This window comes from Ambystoma mexicanum, chromosome 7q (assembly GCF_040938575.1).
Source record: "Ambystoma mexicanum isolate Mex_15411 chromosome 7q, UKY_AmexF1_1, whole genome shotgun sequence".
Lineage (NCBI taxonomy): Eukaryota > Metazoa > Chordata > Amphibia > Caudata > Ambystomatidae > Ambystoma > Ambystoma mexicanum.
The window spans coordinates 1,163,188,406-1,163,212,837 of NC_090941.1; the positions used below are offsets into that span (position 1 = coordinate 1,163,188,406).

The 24,432-nt window shown below is 44.6% G+C and overlaps 1 protein-coding gene across 1 annotated transcript in view; it reads right to left on the reverse strand.

Moving 5' to 3' along the window:
• Window positions 1–1,812: 1,812 nt before the first annotated feature.
• LOC138528239 (zinc finger protein 850-like) overlaps window positions 1,813–24,432 on the reverse strand; it is a 160,025-nt gene continuing 137,405 nt past the window's right edge. The window contains exon 7 of the mRNA XM_069639695.1: window positions 1,813–5,353. Within this exon, the coding sequence (XP_069495796.1) occupies window positions 4,086–5,353 (1,268 nt within the window). The 3' untranslated portion in view covers window positions 1,813–4,085. The remainder of the gene's footprint in view (window positions 5,354–24,432) is intronic.

Consider the following 24,432-nt stretch of genomic DNA (forward strand, 5'->3'; position numbering starts at 1 on the left):
ATATAATGCTGTGAAATTGTTTTGGGGTTGTAAAGGGTAGCAATTTACAGGCTATGAAATTCAAAGTTGCTAAGGGCTATTTCACTCCGTTGGAGGAATGTATTTGCATTATTCTCGAAATGAGGATTAAGTATGCTATTAAAAGTATAGGCAAACATGTGACCGATCTATTTCATGACAATGGTAAAATATGAAATGTAAAAAAGAACACATTTTGATTTCTAATCACATGAGCAGCTGAGGCCTGTCTCCAATGAACAACAAGTGCCGCAGGGTTTCTGGTGTGCGCAAACAAACTCTGTGACCTAGGAATTATCGTGGTTACAGAGAATAGGGATTGCAAATACAGTAACATATTTCCAAAGACATCTCACAAAGTTCAAGCCAAGCAGCTCCTTTAATTAGTTAAAAAAGAAAATATCCTAGGAAAAAACATCTCCACTTATACTGGTTGTGTGGAGAAATGTTTACAAGTAAACACTGGGAAGGGAAACTTCATTTTGGGGGGTCTGTAATGAATATTTTTAGGTTTTATACTGGTTGCTTGGAGTAATTTTAACAAGTAAACACTGGGAAGGGAAACTTCATTTTGGTGGTCTGTAATGAATATTTTTAGGTTTTATACTGGTTGCGTGGAGTAATGATAAAAAGTAAACACTGGGAAGGGAAACTTCATTTTGGTGGTCTGTAATAAATGTTTTTAGGTTTTATACTGGTTGCATGGAGAAATGTTTACAAGTAAACACGGAGAAGGGAAACTTCATTTTGATGGTCTGTTACGAGTGTTCTTTTAGGTTTTATACTGGTGCGTGGAGAAATGTTTACAAGTAAACACTGGGAAGGGAAACTTCATTTTGGTGGTCTGTAATAAATGTTTTTAGGTTTTATACTGGTTGCTTGGAGTAATGATAACAAGAAAACACTGAGAAGGGAAACTTCATTTTGATGGTCTGTTACGAGTGTTCTTTTAGGTTTTATACAGGGTGCTATTAGAATCTCTGAAACACCACCTCTACGGCTAGAGCTCATCCTTTGATCAATTCTCATTCTGTGATCAATTACAAATGGACTTTTCCAGTGGATCCTAACTATGGCCATCTTTGATGAATCTGCACAACACTCAAGATAAAACCAATCAAGATCCTCATGCCAAGTTTGGCAAAAATTAAACAATTGGGTCAAAGGAATAGCCACACAAAAACATTACACGGCCAGCACAGGTTTATTGTGCAATTAGAGCCTGGTCTAGAAAGACACTATTCATGGAATGGAGGATAAATGTTCAGTGTCTCCAATAAATTGTGGAAAAAATTAAATGTGTAGATGTTATATCCTTTGTCCCTGAAGTAGAACATCAATTCAAACGCTAAAACAAGCCTCTGATTGGCTGACGTTATCTGAAAGATCCACCATGTTGGATACGGTGCTCTGAAGTCCATCGCTAGATGCAGTATGTGTTCAGCATGAGGTGTTAACATGTTATAGTGCTAGTGCGTGCCAGTAAATGGCAGATGCAGAATACAGTCAGGGTTAAAGGAGCCATTATGAGTGAAGTGTGCACCCAATCTTGTGAAAAGGTAAGGTGTTAGGTGAGGTCCTAAGTGCACTGTGTAACAGGCATGGTCCTAGTCAGGGTGCTTTAGCATGGACAGGGCATGTCTTGCCCATGCTAAACACACAGCATCATGTTCGGTTTGCTCTGTGTTGAATGTAGAGAGCACACAATTCTTGTGTGTGCCCTGTCTAATGTACCACATGGATTACTGCGCACAGCTCATATATCTTAACAAAGCCCATGAAATTCACAGAACAAAACATTGAAAAAGGGATTTAATGGTTCTTTCAAAATACACATTAGTAACATAAGTTAATTTATAAAAGTATAAATTCCACGTAACTACCCTTCTTGGATACAATTTCATCTCTAAAACTCCAGGGGATCTGTTCAAATTGAATTCACTCGATTCCTACCATTCGGATTTGAATATATTCCTGCACAGACTCGTTTATTATTGATATTTCTGGCACTGTGAAAAACATTTGCAACCAAGTAACCATTGCAGTAATTCTAACCTTCTACCGCCAAAGTCCTCCCCTGGAAAGCGCAGCAGAGCATTACTGTTACATTAGAACACAATGCTTGGATGGGACCTTTGTCCATTTCTTGAGTTATAATTGCTAGTGAGGTCACTCACTTAACTTCTGCAGATATTTCTAGTGGGAAACCATGCATCCCTGGTCAGGAGATCTTACTGCCTCCTTGCCCAAACTAGCCTTCTGGTGCATGCTTCTAGCGCAGATAGGCATCCTTTGCAAGAGCACCTCTAAGGGTCAACCAATGAGCTTCTCCATCACTAGGCAGCAGAAATGTGGGCTCCAGTCTCTTCTGTGCAGTAACCTATCTCATTTTTAACACAAGCAACAATCTTGATAAGCTGATATATGAATATCACTTTATTGTAATGTAATTATTAGATTCAAATCAAGTTTCATACTAGAATGACATATTATCCAGGTACAGAGCAGTTCAAGGAATGTATACACTTACAATGCATCAGAAATTCACCATCTCAGTGCTTGAAATTAAGGTTGAGTAAGCAGGAGCTAGAAGCAGCTCTTGGGTGTCCAGCATTAAGCAGTGACCAGGAGCTAGTGTATCGCGTCTCGCAAATCTAACTTCCATATAATATGCAAACGTATCATTATGCCCATTTATTAATGACCCCTTAAGCTTCAAATGTCTTATAGATGTGTCCTAATGTTTATTTACAGATTGTCCCAAATGCAGTTTGACGTAAATTCAAATGGGTCTTTGTGCCAAAATCAGAGAAGAAAGTCTATCGGATATATCATGTACAGAAACAGATCTAAAAGAAAATCCGGATAAAATCAAACGCAAACTTGAGGGACTGGATCATGACGTTGCAGGCAGCAGCTGACAACAAACTGTTACAACACCTGCCGCCCACGTTCAATAAACTGAAAGTGCCAATCAAGTATGTCAGCAAATTCCCAGAAAAGAAAAAAAGACTGCTGTTCATGAAATCGAGACTCAACATACTGCAGACAAAAGAAATACTCGCAATTCGAGGCATGGTGGAAAACCGAACCTGCAGACTATATAAACACACATGGAAACTCTCAGGCACCTGGTGCCAACGTGTCCCTGCACAAAACAAAACAGAATCATTTATCTGCTACCACTGATTATGAACCCCCTGTTGGCCCAGGAAGACGATATGTGGAAAAGATTAATATCTGGAGAATCCACACGGTGGACGGTCGCCATGGCGACCCTTGTTGAACTGGCTTTCACACAGATCAACGAGACCATCCGTTAAATCAGGCAACTTTCTTGCAGCGAGCTAATTGGCCAAATCGCGCGACAACCTCAATATCCACCTAGTGTTTGATCTGTGGAAAGCCTTTTTAGAAAGACCCTAGACACCTTTTGTAGAAGAACCTGAAAAGGAAAACTATTTCAAAAACAAATTCTCAAGACTTTCTTTGATAAAATTACAGGTTCACCTGAAATATAAATCAAATAAATAAAAAAAAGAAAATTTAAAAAAAATGGGTGTTTGTTCGCCATCAGTTGGCTTGGAGAGCCAAACGTAACTACTCATAGCCGTTTGTGTCAAGCTAACCAGGCTCTTCTTGGCTACAAGCAGGAGCTAAATAGCTCCCAGCTCCCCTCAATTCCGAACCCTAAAATCTAGAGCAGGCCTGAACAGGCAGAGATTATGCTGTGTCTTCACCCAGTCAAACAAGCCTGTGCAGAACTGGTCGTGGAATAAAACAGAAAAGAATAGTGCTGACAAGGGATCCGCAACCTTTGGTTTGTCAGATGTTTTGGACAATGACTTCCATCAGCCAGAGCTGGAAAGTTCAATGATGAGGCATCAAGCTAGCCCTGATGCAAATCATCTGCACCCCTTGGTTGCAGGCTCACCCTATCTAGTCATGTGCAAGAAATAAAAAGAACCTATTACACGTGGGAATGTTCCAGTGCATATTTGATTTCACAGTACCATGTTTTGGAGGTATCTGGAGTTAGTTACTTAGAATTGCTTGTGTTTTTCCCATCATTTATGTATACGTTGGTGCCTAATCACGTAGTAGGGTTGGCGGAACCCCTTTCCACAGTAACCACACGTGTAGGGTTTGTCTTCTGTGTGCTTGACTGCCTGGTGTTTAACAACCGCTGACTTATTTCTAAAACGCCTTCCACATACAGTGCATGTGTATGGTCTCTCACCAGTGTGAGTTCTCTGGTGTTTCACGAGGGAAGATTTATCAGTGAAGCCCTTTCCACAGACACCACAAGGAAAGGGCTTCTCCCCAGTGTGTGTTCGCTCGTGCTTGATTAAGGATGCTTTATGGGTGAAACAATCGCCACATGTGAGACAAGCAAACGGCTTTTCCCCAGTGTGTATCTTTTGATGGGCTGTCAGCTGAGAGGACTGCCGGAATGTCTTCCCACAGTCACCGCATGTATATGGTCTCTCTCCAGTGTGTGTACGATGATGTCTGTCTATGCATGATTTCTGTCTAAACCTCTTTCCACATTCATTACACTTGTATGGCTTCTCACCTGTGTGTGTTCGCCGGTGTGTACTCAGTGATGACGAGTCACCAAAACATTTTCCACAAAACAAACAAGAGAATGGTTTTTCTCCTGTGTGCTTCCGCTGATGTATAGTCAGGGTGGATATATGGCTAAAATTCTTATTACACTCCTTGCACTTGTACTGTTTCTGACCAATGTGTATTTGTTGGTGATTTAACAGATGAGACGACTGGTTGAACCTCTTCCCGCATTCCTTGCACTCGTACTGTTTCTCTCCTGTGTGGATTAGTTGGTGTCTGAGCATGTGAGAGGAGGAGCCAAAACACTTCCCACACTCGCTACACTTATATGGTTTCTCCCCTGTGTGTACTTGCTGGTGTTTGATCCGGGTGGATAACTGAGTAAACCTCTTTCCACATATGGTACAGATATATGGTTTCTCCCCTGTATGCGTCCTCCGGTGATTATGGAATGATGAGAGATACGTGTAACATTTTCCACATTCAGTGCACGTGTAAATCTTTTCTTGGGACTTTGGTTCATCTCCCTGTGCAGTGGAGTGTGTTGCTCCATTGAAATTCACCTCCGATTTAATGATTTGAGCAGTGCTATGCAGTTTATTGGTTCCTTTCCTCCGTCCCTTGCGCTGCTTTTTGCTGGTTTCCTCCAATTCTGAATAACTGATGACCTTCTCCTTTGCTTTTCGTGATCTCAGACGTGACTTCAGAAACCTTGTAAACTCTTCCTGATCAATTTTTGTCAATTTACTTCTGAAAACAGCCTCTAATTGAAAGAAAGTTCAAAGGTTATATTAAAGGCAAATCTGAAACTATATTTTGCAAACAAGGAATAACAGTAAAATGTTAGGTTTCATCTGTCTTGCTAAATCTGGAAATTGGCCTTGTGTCATTAGCACTCACACCATTCACATACCTGCACTCAGGCTAGTGTCATTAGCACACACACCATTCACATACCTGCATTCAGGCTAGTGTCAATAGCACTCAAACCATTCACATACCTGCACTCAGGCTAGTGTCATTAGCACTCAAACCATTCACATACCTTCACTCAGGCTAGTGGCATTAGCATTCATACCATTAAAATACCTGCACTCAGGCTAGTGTCATTAGCACTCAAACCATTCACATACCTGCACGCAGGCTAGTGTCAATAGCATTCACATACCTGCACGCAGGCTAGTGTCATTAGCACTCACACCATTCACATACCTGCACTCAGGCTAGTGTCATTAGCACTCAAACCATTCACATACCTTCACTCAGGCTAGTGGCATTAGCATTCATACCATTAAAATACCTGCACTCAGGCTAGTGTCATTAGCACTCAAACCATTCACATACCTGCACGCAGGCTAGTGTCAATAGCATTCACATACCTGCACGCAGGCTAGTGTCATTAGCATTCACACCATTCACATACCTGCACTCAGGCTAGTGTCATTAGCACTCACACCATTCACATACCTGTACTCAGGCTAGTGTCATTAGCACTCACACCATTCACATACCTGCACGCAGGCTAGTGGCATTAGCATTCAAACCATTCACATACCTGCACTGAGGCTAGTGTCATTAGCACTCAAACCATTCACATACCTGCACTCAGGCCAGTGTCATTAGCATTCACACCATTCACATACCTGCACTCAGGCTAGTGTCATTAGCATTCACACCATTCATATACCTGCACTCAGGCTAGTGTCATTAGCACTCAAACCATTCACATACCTTCACTCAGGTTAGTGGCATTAGCATTCATACCATTAAAATACCTGCACTCAGGCTAGTGTCATTAGCATTCAACCATTCACATACCTGCACGCAGGCTAGTGTCAATACCATTCACATACCTGCACTCAGGCTAGTGTCATTAGCATTCACACCATTCACATACCTGCATTCAGGCTAGTGCCATTAGCACTCAAACTATTCACATACCTGCACGCAGGCTAGTGGAATTAGCATTCAACCATTCACATACCTGCACGCAGGCTAGTGTCATTAGCACGCACACCATTCACATACCTGCACTCAGGCTAGTGTCATTAGCACTCAAACCATTCACATACCTGCACGCAGGCTAGTGGCATTAGCATTCACACCATTCAAATACCTGCACTCAGGCTAGTGTCATTAGTACTCGCACCATTCACATACCTGCACTCAGGCTAGTGCCATTAGCACTCAAACTATTCACATACCTGCACGCAGGCTAGTGGAATTAGCATTCAACCATTCACATACCTGCACGCAGGCTAGTGTCATTAGCACGCACACCATTCACATACCTGCACTCAGGCTAGTGTCATTAGCACACACACCATTCACATACCTGCATTCAGGCTAGTGGCATTAGCACTGAAACCATTCACATACCTGCACTCAGGCTAGTGTCATTAGCATTCACACCATTCACATACCTGCACTCAGGCTAGTGTCATTAGCACACACACCATTCACATACCTGCATTCAGGCTAGTGTCAATAGCACTCAAACCATTCACATACCTGCACGCAGGCTAGTGGAATTAGCATTCAACCATTCACATACCTGCACGCAGGCTAGTGTCATTAGCATTCACACCATTCACATACCTGCACTCAGGCTAGTGTCATTAGCACACACACCATTCACATACCTGCATTCAGGCTAGTGGCATTAGCACTGAAACCATTCACATACCTGCACTCAGGCTAGTGTCATTAGCATTCACACCATTCACATACCTGCACTCAGGCTAGTGTCATTAGCACACACACCATTCACATACCTGCATTCAGGCTAGTGTCAATAGCACTCAAACCATTCACATACCTGCACTCAGGCTAGTGTCATTAGCACTCAAACCATTCACATACCTTCACTCAGGCTAGTGGCATTAGCATTCATACCATTAAAATACCTGCACTCAGGCTAGTGTCATTAGCACTCAAACCATTCACATACCTGCACGCAGGCTAGTGTCAATAGCATTCACATACCTGCACGCAGGCTAGTGTCATTAGCACTCACACCATTCACATACCTGCACTCAGGCTAGTGTCATTAGCACTCAAACCATTCACATACCTTCACTCAGGCTAGTGGCATTAGCATTCATACCATTAAAATACCTGCACTCAGGCTAGTGTCATTAGCACTCAAACCATTCACATACCTGCACGCAGGCTAGTGTCAATAGCATTCACATACCTGCACGCAGGCTAGTGTCATTAGCATTCACACCATTCACATACCTGCACTCAGGCTAGTGTCATTAGCATTCACACCATTCACATAACTGCAATCAGGCTAGTGTCATTAGCATTCACACCATTCACATACCTGCACTCAGGCTAGTGTCATTAGCACGCACACCATTCACATAACTGCACTCAGGCTAGTGTCATTAGCATGCACACCATTCACATACCTGCACTCAGGCTAGTGTCATTAGCATTCACGTACCTGCACTCAGGCTAGTGTCATTAGCATGCACACCATTCACATAACTGCACTCAGGCTAGTGTCATTAGTATTCACACCATTCACATACCTGCACTCAGGCTAGTGGCATTAGCATTCACACCATTCACATACCTGCACTCAGGCTAGTCGCATTAGCATTCACACCATTCACATACCTGCACTCAGGCTAGTGGCATTAGCATTCACACCATTCACATACCTGCACTCAGGCTAGTGGCATTAGCATTCACACCATTCACATACCTGCACTCAGGCTAGTGTCATTAGCACGCACACCATTCACATAACTGCACTCAGGCTAGTGTCATTAGCATTAATACCATTCACATAACTGCACTCAGGCTAGTGTCATTAGCATTCACACCATTCACATACCTGCACTCAGGCTAGTGGCATTAGCATTCACACCATTCACATACCTGCACTCAGGCTAGTGGCATTAGCATTCACACCATTCACATACCTGCACTCAGGCTAGTGGCATTAGCATTCACACCATTCACATACCTGCACTCAGGCTAGTGGCATTAGCATTCACACCATTCACATACCTGCACTCAGGCTAGTGGCATTAGCATTCACACCATTCACATACCTGCACTCAGGCTAGTGTCATTAGCATTAATACCATTCACATAACTGCACTCAGGCTAGTGTCATTAGCATTCACACCATTCACATACCTGCACTCAGGCTAGTGGCATTAGCATTCACACCATTCACATACCTGCACTCAGGCTAGTGTCATTAGCACGCACACCATTCACATAACTGCACTCAGGCTAGTGTCAATAGCACTCAAACCATTCACATACCTGCACTCAGGCTAGTGTCATTAGCACTCAAACCATTCACATACCTTCACTCAGGCTAGTGGCATTAGCATTCATACCATTAAAATACCTGCACTCAGGCTAGTGTCATTAGCACTCAAACCATTCACATACCTGCACGCAGGCTAGTGTCAATAGCATTCACATACCTGCACGCAGGCTAGTGTCATTAGCACTCACACCATTCACATACCTGCACTCAGGCTAGTGTCATTAGCACTCAAACCATTCACATACCTTCACTCAGGCTAGTGGCATTAGCATTCATACCATTAAAATACCTGCACTCAGGCTAGTGTCATTAGCACTCAAACCATTCACATACCTGCACGCAGGCTAGTGTCAATAGCATTCACATACCTGCACGCAGGCTAGTGTCATTAGCATTCACACCATTCACATACCTGCACTCAGGCTAGTGTCATTAGCATTCACACCATTCACATAACTGCAATCAGGCTAGTGTCATTAGCATTCACACCATTCACATACCTGCACTCAGGCTAGTGTCATTAGCACGCACACCATTCACATAACTGCACTCAGGCTAGTGTCATTAGCATGCACACCATTCACATACCTGCACTCAGGCTAGTGTCATTAGCATTCACGTACCTGCACTCAGGCTAGTGTCATTAGCATGCACACCATTCACATAACTGCACTCAGGCTAGTGTCATTAGTATTCACACCATTCACATACCTGCACTCAGGCTAGTGGCATTAGCATTCACACCATTCACATACCTGCACTCAGGCTAGTCGCATTAGCATTCACACCATTCACATACCTGCACTCAGGCTAGTGGCATTAGCATTCACACCATTCACATACCTGCACTCAGGCTAGTGGCATTAGCATTCACACCATTCACATACCTGCACTCAGGCTAGTGTCATTAGCACGCACACCATTCACATAACTGCACTCAGGCTAGTGTCATTAGCATTAATACCATTCACATAACTGCACTCAGGCTAGTGTCATTAGCATTCACACCATTCACATACCTGCACTCAGGCTAGTGGCATTAGCATTCACACCATTCACATACCTGCACTCAGGCTAGTGGCATTAGCATTCACACCATTCACATACCTGCACTCAGGCTAGTGGCATTAGCATTCACACCATTCACATACCTGCACTCAGGCTAGTGGCATTAGCATTCACACCATTCACATACCTGCACTCAGGCTAGTGGCATTAGCATTCACACCATTCACATACCTGCACTCAGGCTAGTGTCATTAGCATTAATACCATTCACATAACTGCACTCAGGCTAGTGTCATTAGCATTCACACCATTCACATACCTGCACTCAGGCTAGTGGCATTAGCATTCACACCATTCACATACCTGCACTCAGGCTAGTGTCATTAGCACGCACACCATTCACATAACTGCACTCAGGCTAGTGTCATTAGCATTAATACCATTCACATACCTGCACTCAGGCTAGTGTCATTAGCATTCACACCATTCACATACCTGCACTCAGGCTAGTGTCATTAGCACGCACACCATTCACATAACTGCACTCAGGCTAGTGTCATTAGCATTCACACCATTCACATACCTGCACTCAGGCTAGTGGCATTAGCATTCACACCATTGACATACCGGCACTCAGGCTAGTGGCATTAGCATTCACACCATTCACATACCTGCACTCAGGCTAGTGGCATTAGCATTCACACCATTCACATACCTGCACTCAGGCTAGTGTCATTAACACACACACCATTCACATACCTGCATTCAGGCTAGTGGCATTAGCACAGAAACCATTCACATACCTGCACTCAGGCTAGTGTCATTAGCATTCACACCATTCACATACCTGCACTCAGGCTAGTGTCATTAGCACACACACCATTCACATACCTGCATTCAGGCTAGTGTCAATAGCACTCAAACCATTCACATACCTGCACTCAGGCTAGTGTCATTAGCACTCAAACCATTCACATACCTTCACTCAGGCTAGTGGCATTAGCATTCATACCATTAAAATACCTGCACTCAGGCTAGTGTCATTAGCACTCAAACCATTCACATACCTGCACGCAGGCTAGTGTCAATAGCATTCACATACCTGCACGCAGGCTAGTGTCATTAGCACTCACACCATTCACATACCTGCACTCAGGCTAGTGTCATTAGCACTCAAACCATTCACATACCTTCACTCAGGCTAGTGGCATTAGCATTCATACCATTAAAATACCTGCACTCAGGCTAGTGTCATTAGCACTCAAACCATTCACATACCTGCACACAGGCTAGTGTCAATAGCATTCACATACCTGCACGCAGGCTAGTGTCATTAGCATTCACACCATTCACATACCTGCACTCAGGCTAGTGTCATTAGCACTCACACCATTCACATACCTGTACTCAGGCTAGTGTCATTAGCACTCACAACATTCACATACCTGCACGCAGGCTAGTGGCATTAGCATTCAAACCATTCACATACCTGCACTGAGGCTAGTGTCATTAGCACTCAAACCATTCACATACCTGCACTCAGGCCAGTGTCATTAGCATTCACACCATTCACATACCTGCACTCAGGCTAGTGTCATTAGCATTCACACCATTCATATACGTGCACTCAGGCTAGTGTCATTAGCACTCAAACCATTCACATACCTTCACTCAGGTTAGTGGCATTAGCATTCATACCATTAAAATACCTGCACTCAGGCTAGTGTCATTAGTACTCGCACCATTCACATACCTGCACGCAGGCTAGTGTCAATACCATTCACATACCTGCACTCAGGCTAGTGTCATTAGCATTCACACCATTCACATACCTGCATTCAGGCTAGTGTCATTAGCATTCACACCATTCAAATACCTGCACTCAGGCTAGTGTCATTAGTACTCGCACCATTCACATACCTGCACTCAGGCTAGTGCCATTAGCACTCAAACTATTCACATACCTGCACGCAGGCTAGTGGAATTAGCATTCAACCATTCACATACCTGCACGCAGGCTAGTGTCATTAGCACGCACACCATTCACATACCTGCCCTCAGGCTAGTGTCATTAGCACTCAAACCATTCACATACCTGCACGCAGGCTAGTGGCATTAGCATTCACATTCCTGCACGCAGGCTAGTGTCATTAGCATTCACACCATTCACATACCTGCACTCAGGCTAGTGTCATTAGCATTCACACCATTCACATACCTGCACTCAGGCTAGTGTCATTAGCACGCACACCATTCACATAACTGCACTCAGGCTAGTGTCATTAGCATGCACACCATTCACATACCTGCACTCAGGCTAGTGTCATTAGCATTCCCACCATTCACATACCTGCACTCAGGCTAGAGTCATTAGCATGCACACCATTCACATAACTGCACTCAGGCTAGTGTCATTAGTATTCACACCATTCACATACCTGCACTCAGGCTAGTGGCATTAGCATTCACACCATTCACATACCTGCACTCAGGCTAGTGGCATTAGCATTCACACCATTCACATACCTGCACTCAGGCTAGTGGCATTAGCATTCACACCATTCACATACCTGCACTCAGGCTAGTGTCACTAGCATTAATACCATTCACATAACTGCACTCAGGCTAGTGTCATTAGCATTCACACCATTCACATACCTGCACTCAGGCTAGTGGCATTAGCATTCACACCATTCACATACCTGCACTCAGGCTAGTGTCATTAGCACGCACACCATTCACATAACTGCACTCAGGCTAGTGTCATTCGCATTAATACCATTCACATAACTGCACTCAGGCTAGTGTCATTAGCATTCACACCATTCACATACCTGCACTCAGGCTAGCTGCATTAGCATTCACACCATTCACATACCTGCACTCAGGCTAGTGGCATTAGCATTCACACCATTCACATACCTGCACTCAGGCTAGTGGCATTAGCATTCACACCATTCACATACCTGCACTCAGGCTAGTGGCATTAGCATTCACACCATTCACATACCTGCACTCAGGCTAGTGGCATTAGCATTCACACCATTCACATACCTGTACTCAGGCTAGTGTCATTAGCATTAATACCATTCACATACCTGCACTCAGGCTAGTGGCATTAGCATTCACACCATTCACATACCTGCACTCAGGCTAGTGTCATTAGCACGCACACCATTCACATAACTGCACTCAGGCTAGTGTCATTAGCATTAATACCATTCACATAACTGCACTCAGGCTAGTGTCATTAGCATTCACACCATTCACATACCTGCACTCAGGCTAGTGTCATTAGCATTCACACCATTCACATACCTGCACTCAGGCTAGTGGCATTAGCATTCACACCATTCACATACCTGCACTCAGGCTAGTGGCATTAGCATTCACACCATTCACATACCTGCACTCAGGCTAGTGGCATTAGCATTCACACCATTCACATACCTGCACTCAGGCTAGTGTCATTAGCACACACACCATTCACATACCTGCATTCAGGCTAGTGGCATTAGCACTGAAACCATTCACATACCTGCACTCAGGCTAGTGTCATTAGCATTCACACCATTCACATACCTGCACTCAGGCTAGTGTCATTAGCACACACACCATTCACATACCTGCATTCAGGCTAGTGTCAATAGCACTCAAACCATTCACATACCTGCACTCAGGCTAGTGTCATTAGCACTCAAACCATTCACATACCTTCACTCAGGCTAGTGGCATTAGCATTCATACCATTAAAATACCTGCACTCAGGCTAGTGTCATTAGCACTCAAACCATTCACATACCTGCACGCAGGCTAGTGTCAATAGCATTCACATACCTGCACGCAGGCTAGTGTCATTAGCACTCACACCATTCACATACCTTCACTCAGGCTAGTGGCATTAGCATTCATACCATTAAAATACCTGCACTCAGGCTAGTGTCATTAGCACTCAAACCATTCACATACCTGCACGCAGGCTAGTGACAATAGCATTCACATACCTGCACGCAGGCTAGTGTCATTAGCATTCACACCATTCACATACCTGCACTCAGGCTAGTGTCATTAGCACTCACACCATTCACATACCTGTACTCAGGCTAGTGTCATTAGCACTCACACCATTCACATACCTGCACGCAGGCTAGTGGCATTAGCATTCAAACCATTCACATACCTGCACTCAGGCTAGTGTCATTAGCACTCAAACCATTCACATACCTGCACTCAGGCCAGTGTCATTAGCATTCACACCATTCACATACCTGCACTCAGGCTAGTGTCATTAGCATTCACACCATTCATATACCTGCACTCAGGCTAGTGTCATTAGCACTCAAACCATTCACATACCATCACTCAGGTTAGTGGCATTAGCATTCATACCATTAAAATACCTGCACTCAGGCTAGTGTCATTAGCACTCAAACCATTCACATACCTGCACGCAGGCTAGTGTCAATACCATTCACATACCTGCACTCAGGCTAGTGTCATTAGCATTCACACCATTCACATACCTGCATTCAGGCTAGTGTCATTAGCATTCACACCATTCAAATACCTGCACTCAGGCTAGTGTCATTAGTACTCGCACCATTCACATACCTGCACTCAGGCTAGTGCCATTAGCACTCAAACTATTCACATACCTGCACGCAGGCTAGTGGAATTAGCATTCAACCATTCACATACCTGCACGCAGGCTAGTGTCATTAGCACGCACACCATTCACATACCTGCACGCAGGCTAGTGGCATTAGCATTCACATTCCTGCACGCAGGCTAGTGTCATTAGCATTCACACCATTCACATACCTGCACTCAGGCTAGTGTCATTAGCATTCACACCATTCACATAACTGCAATCAGGCCAGTGTCATTAGCACTCACACCATTCACATACCTGCACTCAGGCCAGTGCCATTAGCCTTCACAGCATTCACATACCTGCACTCAGGCTAGTGTCATTAGCATTCACACCATTCATATACCTGCACTCAGGCTAGTGTCATTAGCATTCACACCATTCACATACCTGCACTCAGGCTAGTGTCATTAGCACGCACATACCAGGACGCACTCAGGCTAGTGTCATTAGCATTCATACCATTAAAATACCTGCACTCAGGCTAGTGTCATTAGCACTCAAACCATTCACATACCTGCACGCAGGCTAGTGTCAATAGCATTCACATACCTGCACGCAGGCTAGTGTCATTAGCACTCACACCATTCACATACCTGCACTCAGGCTAGTGTCATTAGCACTCAAACCATTCACATACCTTCACTCAGGCTAGTGGCATTAGCATTCATACCATTAAAATACCTGCACTCAGGCTAGTGTCATTAGCACTCAAACCATTCACATACCTGCACACAGGCTAGTGTCAATAGCATTCACATACCTGCACGCAGGCTAGTGTCATTAGCATTCACACCATTCACATACCTGCACTCAGGCTAGTGTCATTAGCACTCACACCATTCACATACCTGTACTCAGGCTAGTGTCATTAGCACTCACAACATTCACATACCTGCACGCAGGCTAGTGGCATTAGCATTCAAACCATTCACATACCTGCACTGAGGCTAGTGTCATTAGCACTCAAACCATTCACATACCTGCACTCAGGCCAGTGTCATTAGCATTCACACCATTCACATACCTGCACTCAGGCTAGTGTCATTAGCATTCACACCATTCATATACGTGCACTCAGGCTAGTGTCATTAGCACTCAAACCATTCACATACCTTCACTCAGGTTAGTGGCATTAGCATTCATACCATTAAAATACCTGCACACAGGCTAGTGTCATTAGTACTCGCACCATTCACATACCTGCACGCAGGCTAGTGTCAATACCATTCACATACCTGCACTCAGGCTAGTGTCATTAGCATTCACACCATTCACATACCTGCATTCAGGCTAGTGTCATTAGCATTCACACCATTCAAATACCTGCACTCAGGCTAGTGTCATTAGTACTCGCACCATTCACATACCTGCACTCAGGCTAGTGCCATTAGCACTCAAACTATTCACATACCTGCACGCAGGCTAGTGGAATTAGCATTCAACCATTCACATACCTGCACGCAGGCTAGTGTCATTAGCACGCACACCATTCACATACCTGCCCTCAGGCTAGTGTCATTAGCACTCAAACCATTCACATACCTGCACGCAGGCTAGTGGCATTAGCATTCACATTCCTGCACGCAGGCTAGTGTCATTAGCATTCACACCATTCACATACCTGCACTCAGGCTAGTGTCATTAGCATTCACACCATTCACATACCTGCACTCAGGCTAGTGTCATTAGCACGCACACCATTCACATAACTGCACTCAGGCTAGTGTCATTAGCATGCACACCATTCACATACCTGCACTCAGGCTAGTGTCATTAGCATTCCCACCATTCACATACCTGCACTCAGGCTAGAGTCATTAGCATGCACACCATTCACATAACTGCACTCAGGCTAGTGTCATTAGTATTCACACCATTCACATACCTGCACTCAGGCTAGTGGCATTAGCATTCACACCATTCACATACCTGCACTCAGGCTAGTGGCATTAGCATTCACACCATTCACATACCTGCACTCAGGCTAGTGGCATTAGCATTCACACCATTCACATACCTGCACTCAGGCTAGTGTCACTAGCATTAATACCATTCACATAACTGCACTCAGGCTAGTGTCATTAGCATTCACACCATTCACATACCTGCACTCAGGCTAGTGGCATTAGCATTCACACCATTCACATACCTGCACTCAGGCTAGTGTCATTAGCACGCACACCATTCACATAACTGCACTCAGGCTAGTGTCATTCGCATTAATACCATTCACATAACTGCACTCAGGCTAGTGTCATTAGCATTCACACCATTCACATACCTGCACTCAGGCTAGCTGCATTAGCATTCACACCATTCACATACCTGCACTCAGGCTAGTGGCATTAGCATTCACACCATTCACATACCTGCACTCAGGCTAGTGGCATTAGCATTCACACCATTCACATACCTGCACTCAGGCTAGTGGCATTAGCATTCACACCATTCACATACCTGCACTCAGGCTAGTGGCATTAGCATTCACACCATTCACATACCTGTACTCAGGCTAGTGTCATTAGCATTAATACCATTCACATACCTGCACTCAGGCTAGTGGCATTAGCATTCACACCATTCACATACCTGCACTCAGGCTAGTGTCATTAGCACGCACACCATTCACATAACTGCACTCAGGCTAGTGTCATTAGCATTAATACCATTCACATAACTGCACTCAGGCTAGTGTCATTAGCATTCACACCATTCACATACCTGCACTCAGGCTAGTGTCATTAGCATTCACACCATTCACATACCTGCACTCAGGCTAGTGGCATTAGCATTCACACCATTCACATACCTGCACTCAGGCTAGTGGCATTAGCATTCACACCATTCACATACCTGCACTCAGGCTAGTGGCATTAGCATTCACACCATTCACATACCTGCACTCAGGCTAGTGTCATTAGCACACACACCATTCACATACCTGCATTCAGGCTAGTGGCATTAGCACTGAAACCATTCACATACCTGCACTCAGGCTAGTGTCATTAGCATTCACACCATTCACATACCTGCACTCAGGCTAGTGTCATTAGCACACACACCATTCACATACCTGCATTCAGGCTAGTGTCAATAGCACTCAAACCATTCACATACCTGCACTCAGGCTAGTGTCATTAGCACTCAAACCATTCACATACCTTCACTCAGGCTAGTGGCATTAGCATTCATACCATTAAAATACCTGCACTCAGGCTAGTGTCATTAGCACTCAAACCATTCACATACCTGCACGCAGGCTAGTGTCAATAGCATTCACATACCTGCACGCAGGCTAGTGTCATTAGCACTCACACCATTCACATACCTTCACTCAGGCTAGTGGCATTAGCATTCATACCATTAAAATACCTGCACTCAGGCTAGTGTCATTAGCACTCAAACCATTCACATACCTGCACGCAGGCTAGTGACAATAGCATTCACATACCTGCACGCAGGCTAGTGTCATTAGCATTCACACCATTCACATACCTGCACTCAGGCTAGTGTCATTAGCACTCACACCATTCACATACCTGTACTCAGGCTAGTGTCATTAGCACTCACACCATTCACATACCTGCACGCAGGCTAGTGGCATTAGCATTCAAACCATTCACATACCTGCACTCAGGCTAGTGTCATTAGCACTCAAACCATTCACATACCTGCACTCAGGCCAGTGTCATTAGCATTCACACCATTCACATACCTGCACTCAGGCTAGTGTCATTAGCATTCACACCATTCATATACCTGCACTCAGGCTAGTGTCATTAGCACTCAAACCATTCACATACCATCACTCAGGTTAGTGGCATTAGCATTCATACCATTAAAATACCTGCACTCAGGCTAGTGTCATTAGCACTCAAACCATTCACATACCTGCACGCAGGCTAGTGTCAATACCATTCACATACCTGCACTCAGGCTAGTGTCATTAGCATTCACACCATTCACATACCTGCATTCAGGCTAGTGTCATTAGCATTCACACCATTCAAATACCTGCACTCAGGCTAGTGTCATTAGTACTTGCACCATTCACATACCTGCACTCAGGCTAGTGCCATTAGCACTCAAACTATTCACATACCTGCACGCAGGCTAGTGGAATTAGCATTCAACCATTCACATACCTGCACGCAGGCTAGTGTCATTAGCACGCACACCATTCACATACCTGCACGCAGGCTAGTGGCATTAGCATTCACATTCCTGCACGCAGGCTAGTGTCATTAGCATTCACACCATTCACATACCTGCACTCAGGCTAGTGTCATTAGCATTCACACCATTCACATAACTGCAATCAGGCCAGTGTCATTAGCACTCACACCATTCACATACCTGCACTCAGGCCAGTGCCATTAGCCTTCACAGCATTCACATACCTGCACTCAGGCTAGTGTCATTAGCATTCACACCATTCATATACCTGCACTCAGGCTAGTGTCATTAGCATTCACACCATTCACATACCTGCACTCAGGCTAGTGTCATTAGCACGCACACCATTCACATAACTGCACTCAGGCTAGTGTCATTAGCATGCACACCATTCACATACCTGCACTCAGGCTAGTGTCATTAGCATTCACACCATTCACATACCTGCACTCAGGCTAGTGTCATTAGCATTCACACCATTCACATACCTGCACTCAGGCTAGTGTCATTAGCATGCACACCATTCACATAACTGCACTCAGGCTAGTGTCATTAGTATTCACACCATTCACATACCTGCACTCAGGCTAGTGGCATTAGCATTCACACCATTCACATACCTGCACTCAGGCTAGTGGCATTAGCATTCACACCATTCACATACCTGCACTCAGGCTAGTGGCATTAGCATTCACACCATTCACATACCTGCACTCAGGCTAGTGTCATTAGCATTAATACCATTCACATAACTGCACTCAGGCTAGTGTCATTAGCATTCACACCATTCACATACCTGCACTCAGGCTAGTGGCATTAGCATTCACACCATTCACATACCTGCACTCAGGCTAGTGTCATTAGCACGCACACCATTCACATAACTGCACTCAGGCTAGTGTCATTAGCATTAATACCATTCACATAACTGCACTCAGGCTAGTGTCATTAGCATTCACACCATTCACATACCTGCACTCAGGCTAGTGGCATTAGCATTCACACCATTCACATACCTGCACTCAGGCTAGTGGCATTAGCATTCACACCATTCACATACCTGCACTCAGGCTAGTGGCATTAGCATTCACACCATTCACATACCTGCACTCAGGCTAGTGGCATTAGCATTCACACCATTCACATACCTGCACTCAGGCTAGTGTCATTAGCATTAATACCATTCACATAACTGCACTCAGGCTAGTGGCATTAGCATTCATACCATTAAAATACCTGCACTCAGGCTAGTGTCATTAGCACTCAAACCATTCACATACCTGCACGCAGGCTAGTGTCATTAGCATTCACACCATTCACATACCTGCACTCAGGCTAGTGTCATTAGCACTCACACCATTCACATACCTGTACTCAGGCTAGTGTCATTAGCACTCACACCATTCACATACCTGCACGCAGGCTAGTGGCATTAGCATTCAAACCATTCACATACCTGCACTCAGGCTAGTGTCATTAGCACTCAAACCATTCACATACCTGCACTCAGGCCAGTGTCATTAGCATTCACACCATTCACATACCTGCACTCAGGCTAGTGTCATTAGCATTCACAACATTCATATACCTGCACTCAGGCTAGTGTCATTAGCACTCAAACCATTCACATACCATCACTCAGGTTAGTGGCATTAGCATTCATACCATTAAAATACCTGCACTCAGGCTAGTGTCATTAGCACTCAAACCATTCACATACCTGCACGCAGGCTAGTGTCAATACCATTCACATACCTGCACTCAGGCTAGTGTCATTAGCATTCACACCATTCACATACCTGCATTCAGGCTAGTGTCATTAGCATTCACACCATTCAAATACCTGCACTCAGGCTAGTGTCATTAGTACTCGCACCATTCACATACCTGCACTCAGGCTAGTGCCATTAGCACTCAAACTATTCACATACCTGCACGCAGGCTAGTGGAATTAGCATTCAACCATTCACATACCTGCACGCAGGCTAGTGTCATTAGCACGCACACCATTCACATACCTGCACGCAGGCTAGTGGCATTAGCATTCACATTCCTGCACGCAGGCTAGTGTCATTAGCATTCACACCATTCACATACCTGCACTCAGGCTAGTGTCATTAGCATTCACACCATTCACATAACTGCAATCAGGCCAGTGTCATTAGCACTCACACCATTCACATACCTGCACTCAGGCCAGTGCCATTAGCCTTCACAGCATTCACATACCTGCACTCAGGCTAGTGTCATTAGCATTCACACCATTCATATACCTGCACTCAGGCTAGTGTCATTAGCATTCACACCATTCACATACCTGCACTCAGGCTAGTGTCATTAGCACGCACACCATTCACATAACTGCACTCAGGCTAGTGTCATTAGCATGCACACCATTCACATACCTGCACTCAGGCTAGTGTCATTAGCATTCACACCATTCACATACCTGCACTCAGGCTAGTGTCATTAGCATTCACACCATTCATATACCTGCACTCAGGCTAGTGTCATTAGCATGCACACCATTCACATAACTGCACTCAGGCTAGTGTCATTAGTATTCACACCATTCACATACCTGCACTCAGGCTAGTGGCATTAGCATTCACACCATTCACATACCTGCACTCAGGCTAGTGGCATTAGCATTCACACCATTCACATACCTGCACTCAGGCTAGTGGCATTAGCATTCACACCATTCACATACCTGCACTCAGGCTAGTGTCATTAGCATTAATACCATTCACATAACTGCACTCAGGCTAGTGTCATTAGCATTCACACCATTCACATACCTGCACTCAGGCTAGTGGCATTAGCATTCACACCATTCACATACCTGCACTCAGGCTAGTGTCATTAGCACGCACACCATTCACATAACTGCACTCAGGCTAGTGTCAATAGCATTAATACCATTCACATAACTGCACTCAGGCTAGTGTCATTAGCATTCACACCATTCACATACCTGCACTCAGGCTAGTGGCATTAGCATTCACACCATTCACATACCTGCACTCAGGCTAGTGGCATTAGCATTCACACCATTCACATACCTGCACTCAGGCTAGTGGCATTAGCATTCACAACATTCACATACCTGCACTCAGGCTAGTGGCATTTGCATTCACACCATTCACATACCTGCACTCAGGCTAGTGGCATTAGCATTCACACCATTCACATACCTGCACTCAGGCTAGTGTCATTAGCATTAATACCATTCACATAACTGCACTCAGGCTAGTGTCATTAGCATTCACACCATTCACATACCTGCACTCAGGCTAGTGTCATTAGCACTCACACCATTCACATACCTGCACGCAGGCTAGTGGCATTAGCATTCAAACCATTCACATACCTGCACTGAGGCTAGTGTCATTAGCACTCAAACCATTCACATACCTGCACTCAGGCCAGTGTCATTAGCATTCACACCATTCACATACCTGCACTCAGGCTAGTGTCATTAGCATTCACACCATTCATATACCTGCACTCAGGCTAGTGTCATTAGCACTCAAACCATTCACATACCTTCACTCAGGTTAGTGGCATTAGCATTCATACCATTAAAATACCTGCACTCAGGCTAGTGTCATTAGCACTCAAACCATTCACATACCTGCACGCAGGCTAGTGTCAATACCATTCACATACCTGCACGCAGGCTAGTGGAATTAGCATTCAGCCATTCACATACCTGCACGCAGGCTAGTGTCATTAGCACGCACACCATTCACATACCTGCACGCAGGCTAGTGGCATTAGCATTCACATTCCTGCACGCAGGCTAGTGTCATTAGCATTCACACCATTCACATACCTGCACTCAGGCTAGTGTCATTAGCATTCACACCATTCACATAACTGCAATCAGGCCAGTGGCATTAGCACTCACACCATTCACATACCTGCACTCAGGCCAGTGCCATTAGCCTTCACAGCATTCACATACCTGCACTCAGGCTAGTGTCATTAGCATTCACACCATTCATATACCTGCACTCAGGCTAGTGTCATTAGCATTCACACCATTCACATACCTGCACTCAGGCTAGTGTCATTAGCACGCACACCATTCACATAACTGCACTCAGGCTAGTGTCATTAGCATGCACACCATTCACATACCTGCACTCAGGCTAGTGTCATTAGCATTCACACCATTCACATACCTGCACTCAGGCTAGTGTCATTAGCATGCACACCATTCACATAACTGCACTCAGGCTAGTGGCATTAGCATTCGCACCATTCACATACCTGCACTCAGGCTAGTGGCATTAGCATTCACACCATTCACATACCTGCACTCAGGCTAGTGTCATTAGCATTAATACCATTCACATACCTGCACTCAGGCTAGTGTCATTAGCATTCACACCATTCACATACCTGCACTCAGGCTAGTGTCATTAGCATTAATACCATTCACATACCTGCACTCAGGCTAGTGTCATTAGCACTGAAACCATTCACATACCTGCACTCAGGCTAGTGTCATTAGCATGCACACCATTCACATACCTGCACTCAGGCTAGTGTCATTAGCACTCGCACCATTCACATACCTGCACTCAGGATAGTGACATTAGCATTCACACCATTCACATACCTGCAATCAGGCTAGTGTCATTAGCATTAATACCATTCACATACCTGTACTCAGGCTAGTGTCATTAGCATTAATACCATTCACATACCTGTACTCAGGCTAGTGTCATTAGCACTGAAACCATTCACATACCTGCACTCAGGCTAGTGGCATTAGCACTGAAACCATTCACATACCTGCACTCAGGCTAGTGCCATTAGCATTCACACCATTCACATACCTGCACTCAGGCTAGTGCCATTAGCATTCACACCATTCACATACCTGCACTCAGGCTAGTGTCATTAGCATTAATACCATTCACATACCTGCACTCAGGCTAGTGTCATTAGCATTCACACCATTCACATACCTGCACTCAGGCTAGTGTCATTAGCATTAATACCATTCACATACCTGCACTCAGGCTAGTGTCATTAGCATTCACACCATTCACATACCTGCACTCAGGCTAGTGTCATTAGCATTGATACCATTCACATACCTGCACTCAGGCTAGTGTCATTAGCACTGAAACCATTCACATACCTGCACTCAGGCTAGTGTCATTAGCATTCACATCATTCACATACCTGCACTCAGGCTAGTGTCATTAGCATTCACACCATTCACATACCTGCACTCAGGCTAGTGTCATTAGCACTGAAACCATTCACATACCTGCACTCAGGATAGTGACATTAGCATTCACACCATTCACATACCTGCAATCAGGATAGTGTCATTAGCATTCACACCATTCACATACCTGCACTCAGGCTAGTGTCATTAGCATTCACACCATTCACATACCTGCACTCAGGATAGTGACATTAGCATTCACACCATTCACATACCTGCAATCAGGCTAGTGTCATTAGCATTCACACCATTCACATACCTGCACTCAGGATAGTGCCATTAGCATTAATACGATTCACATAACTGTACTCAGGCTAGTGTCATTAGCATTCACACCATTCACATACCTGCACTCAGGCTAGTGTCATTAGCACTGAAACCATTCACATACCTGCACTCAGGCTAGTGTCATTAGCATTCACATCATTCACATACCTGCACTCAGGCTAGTGTCAT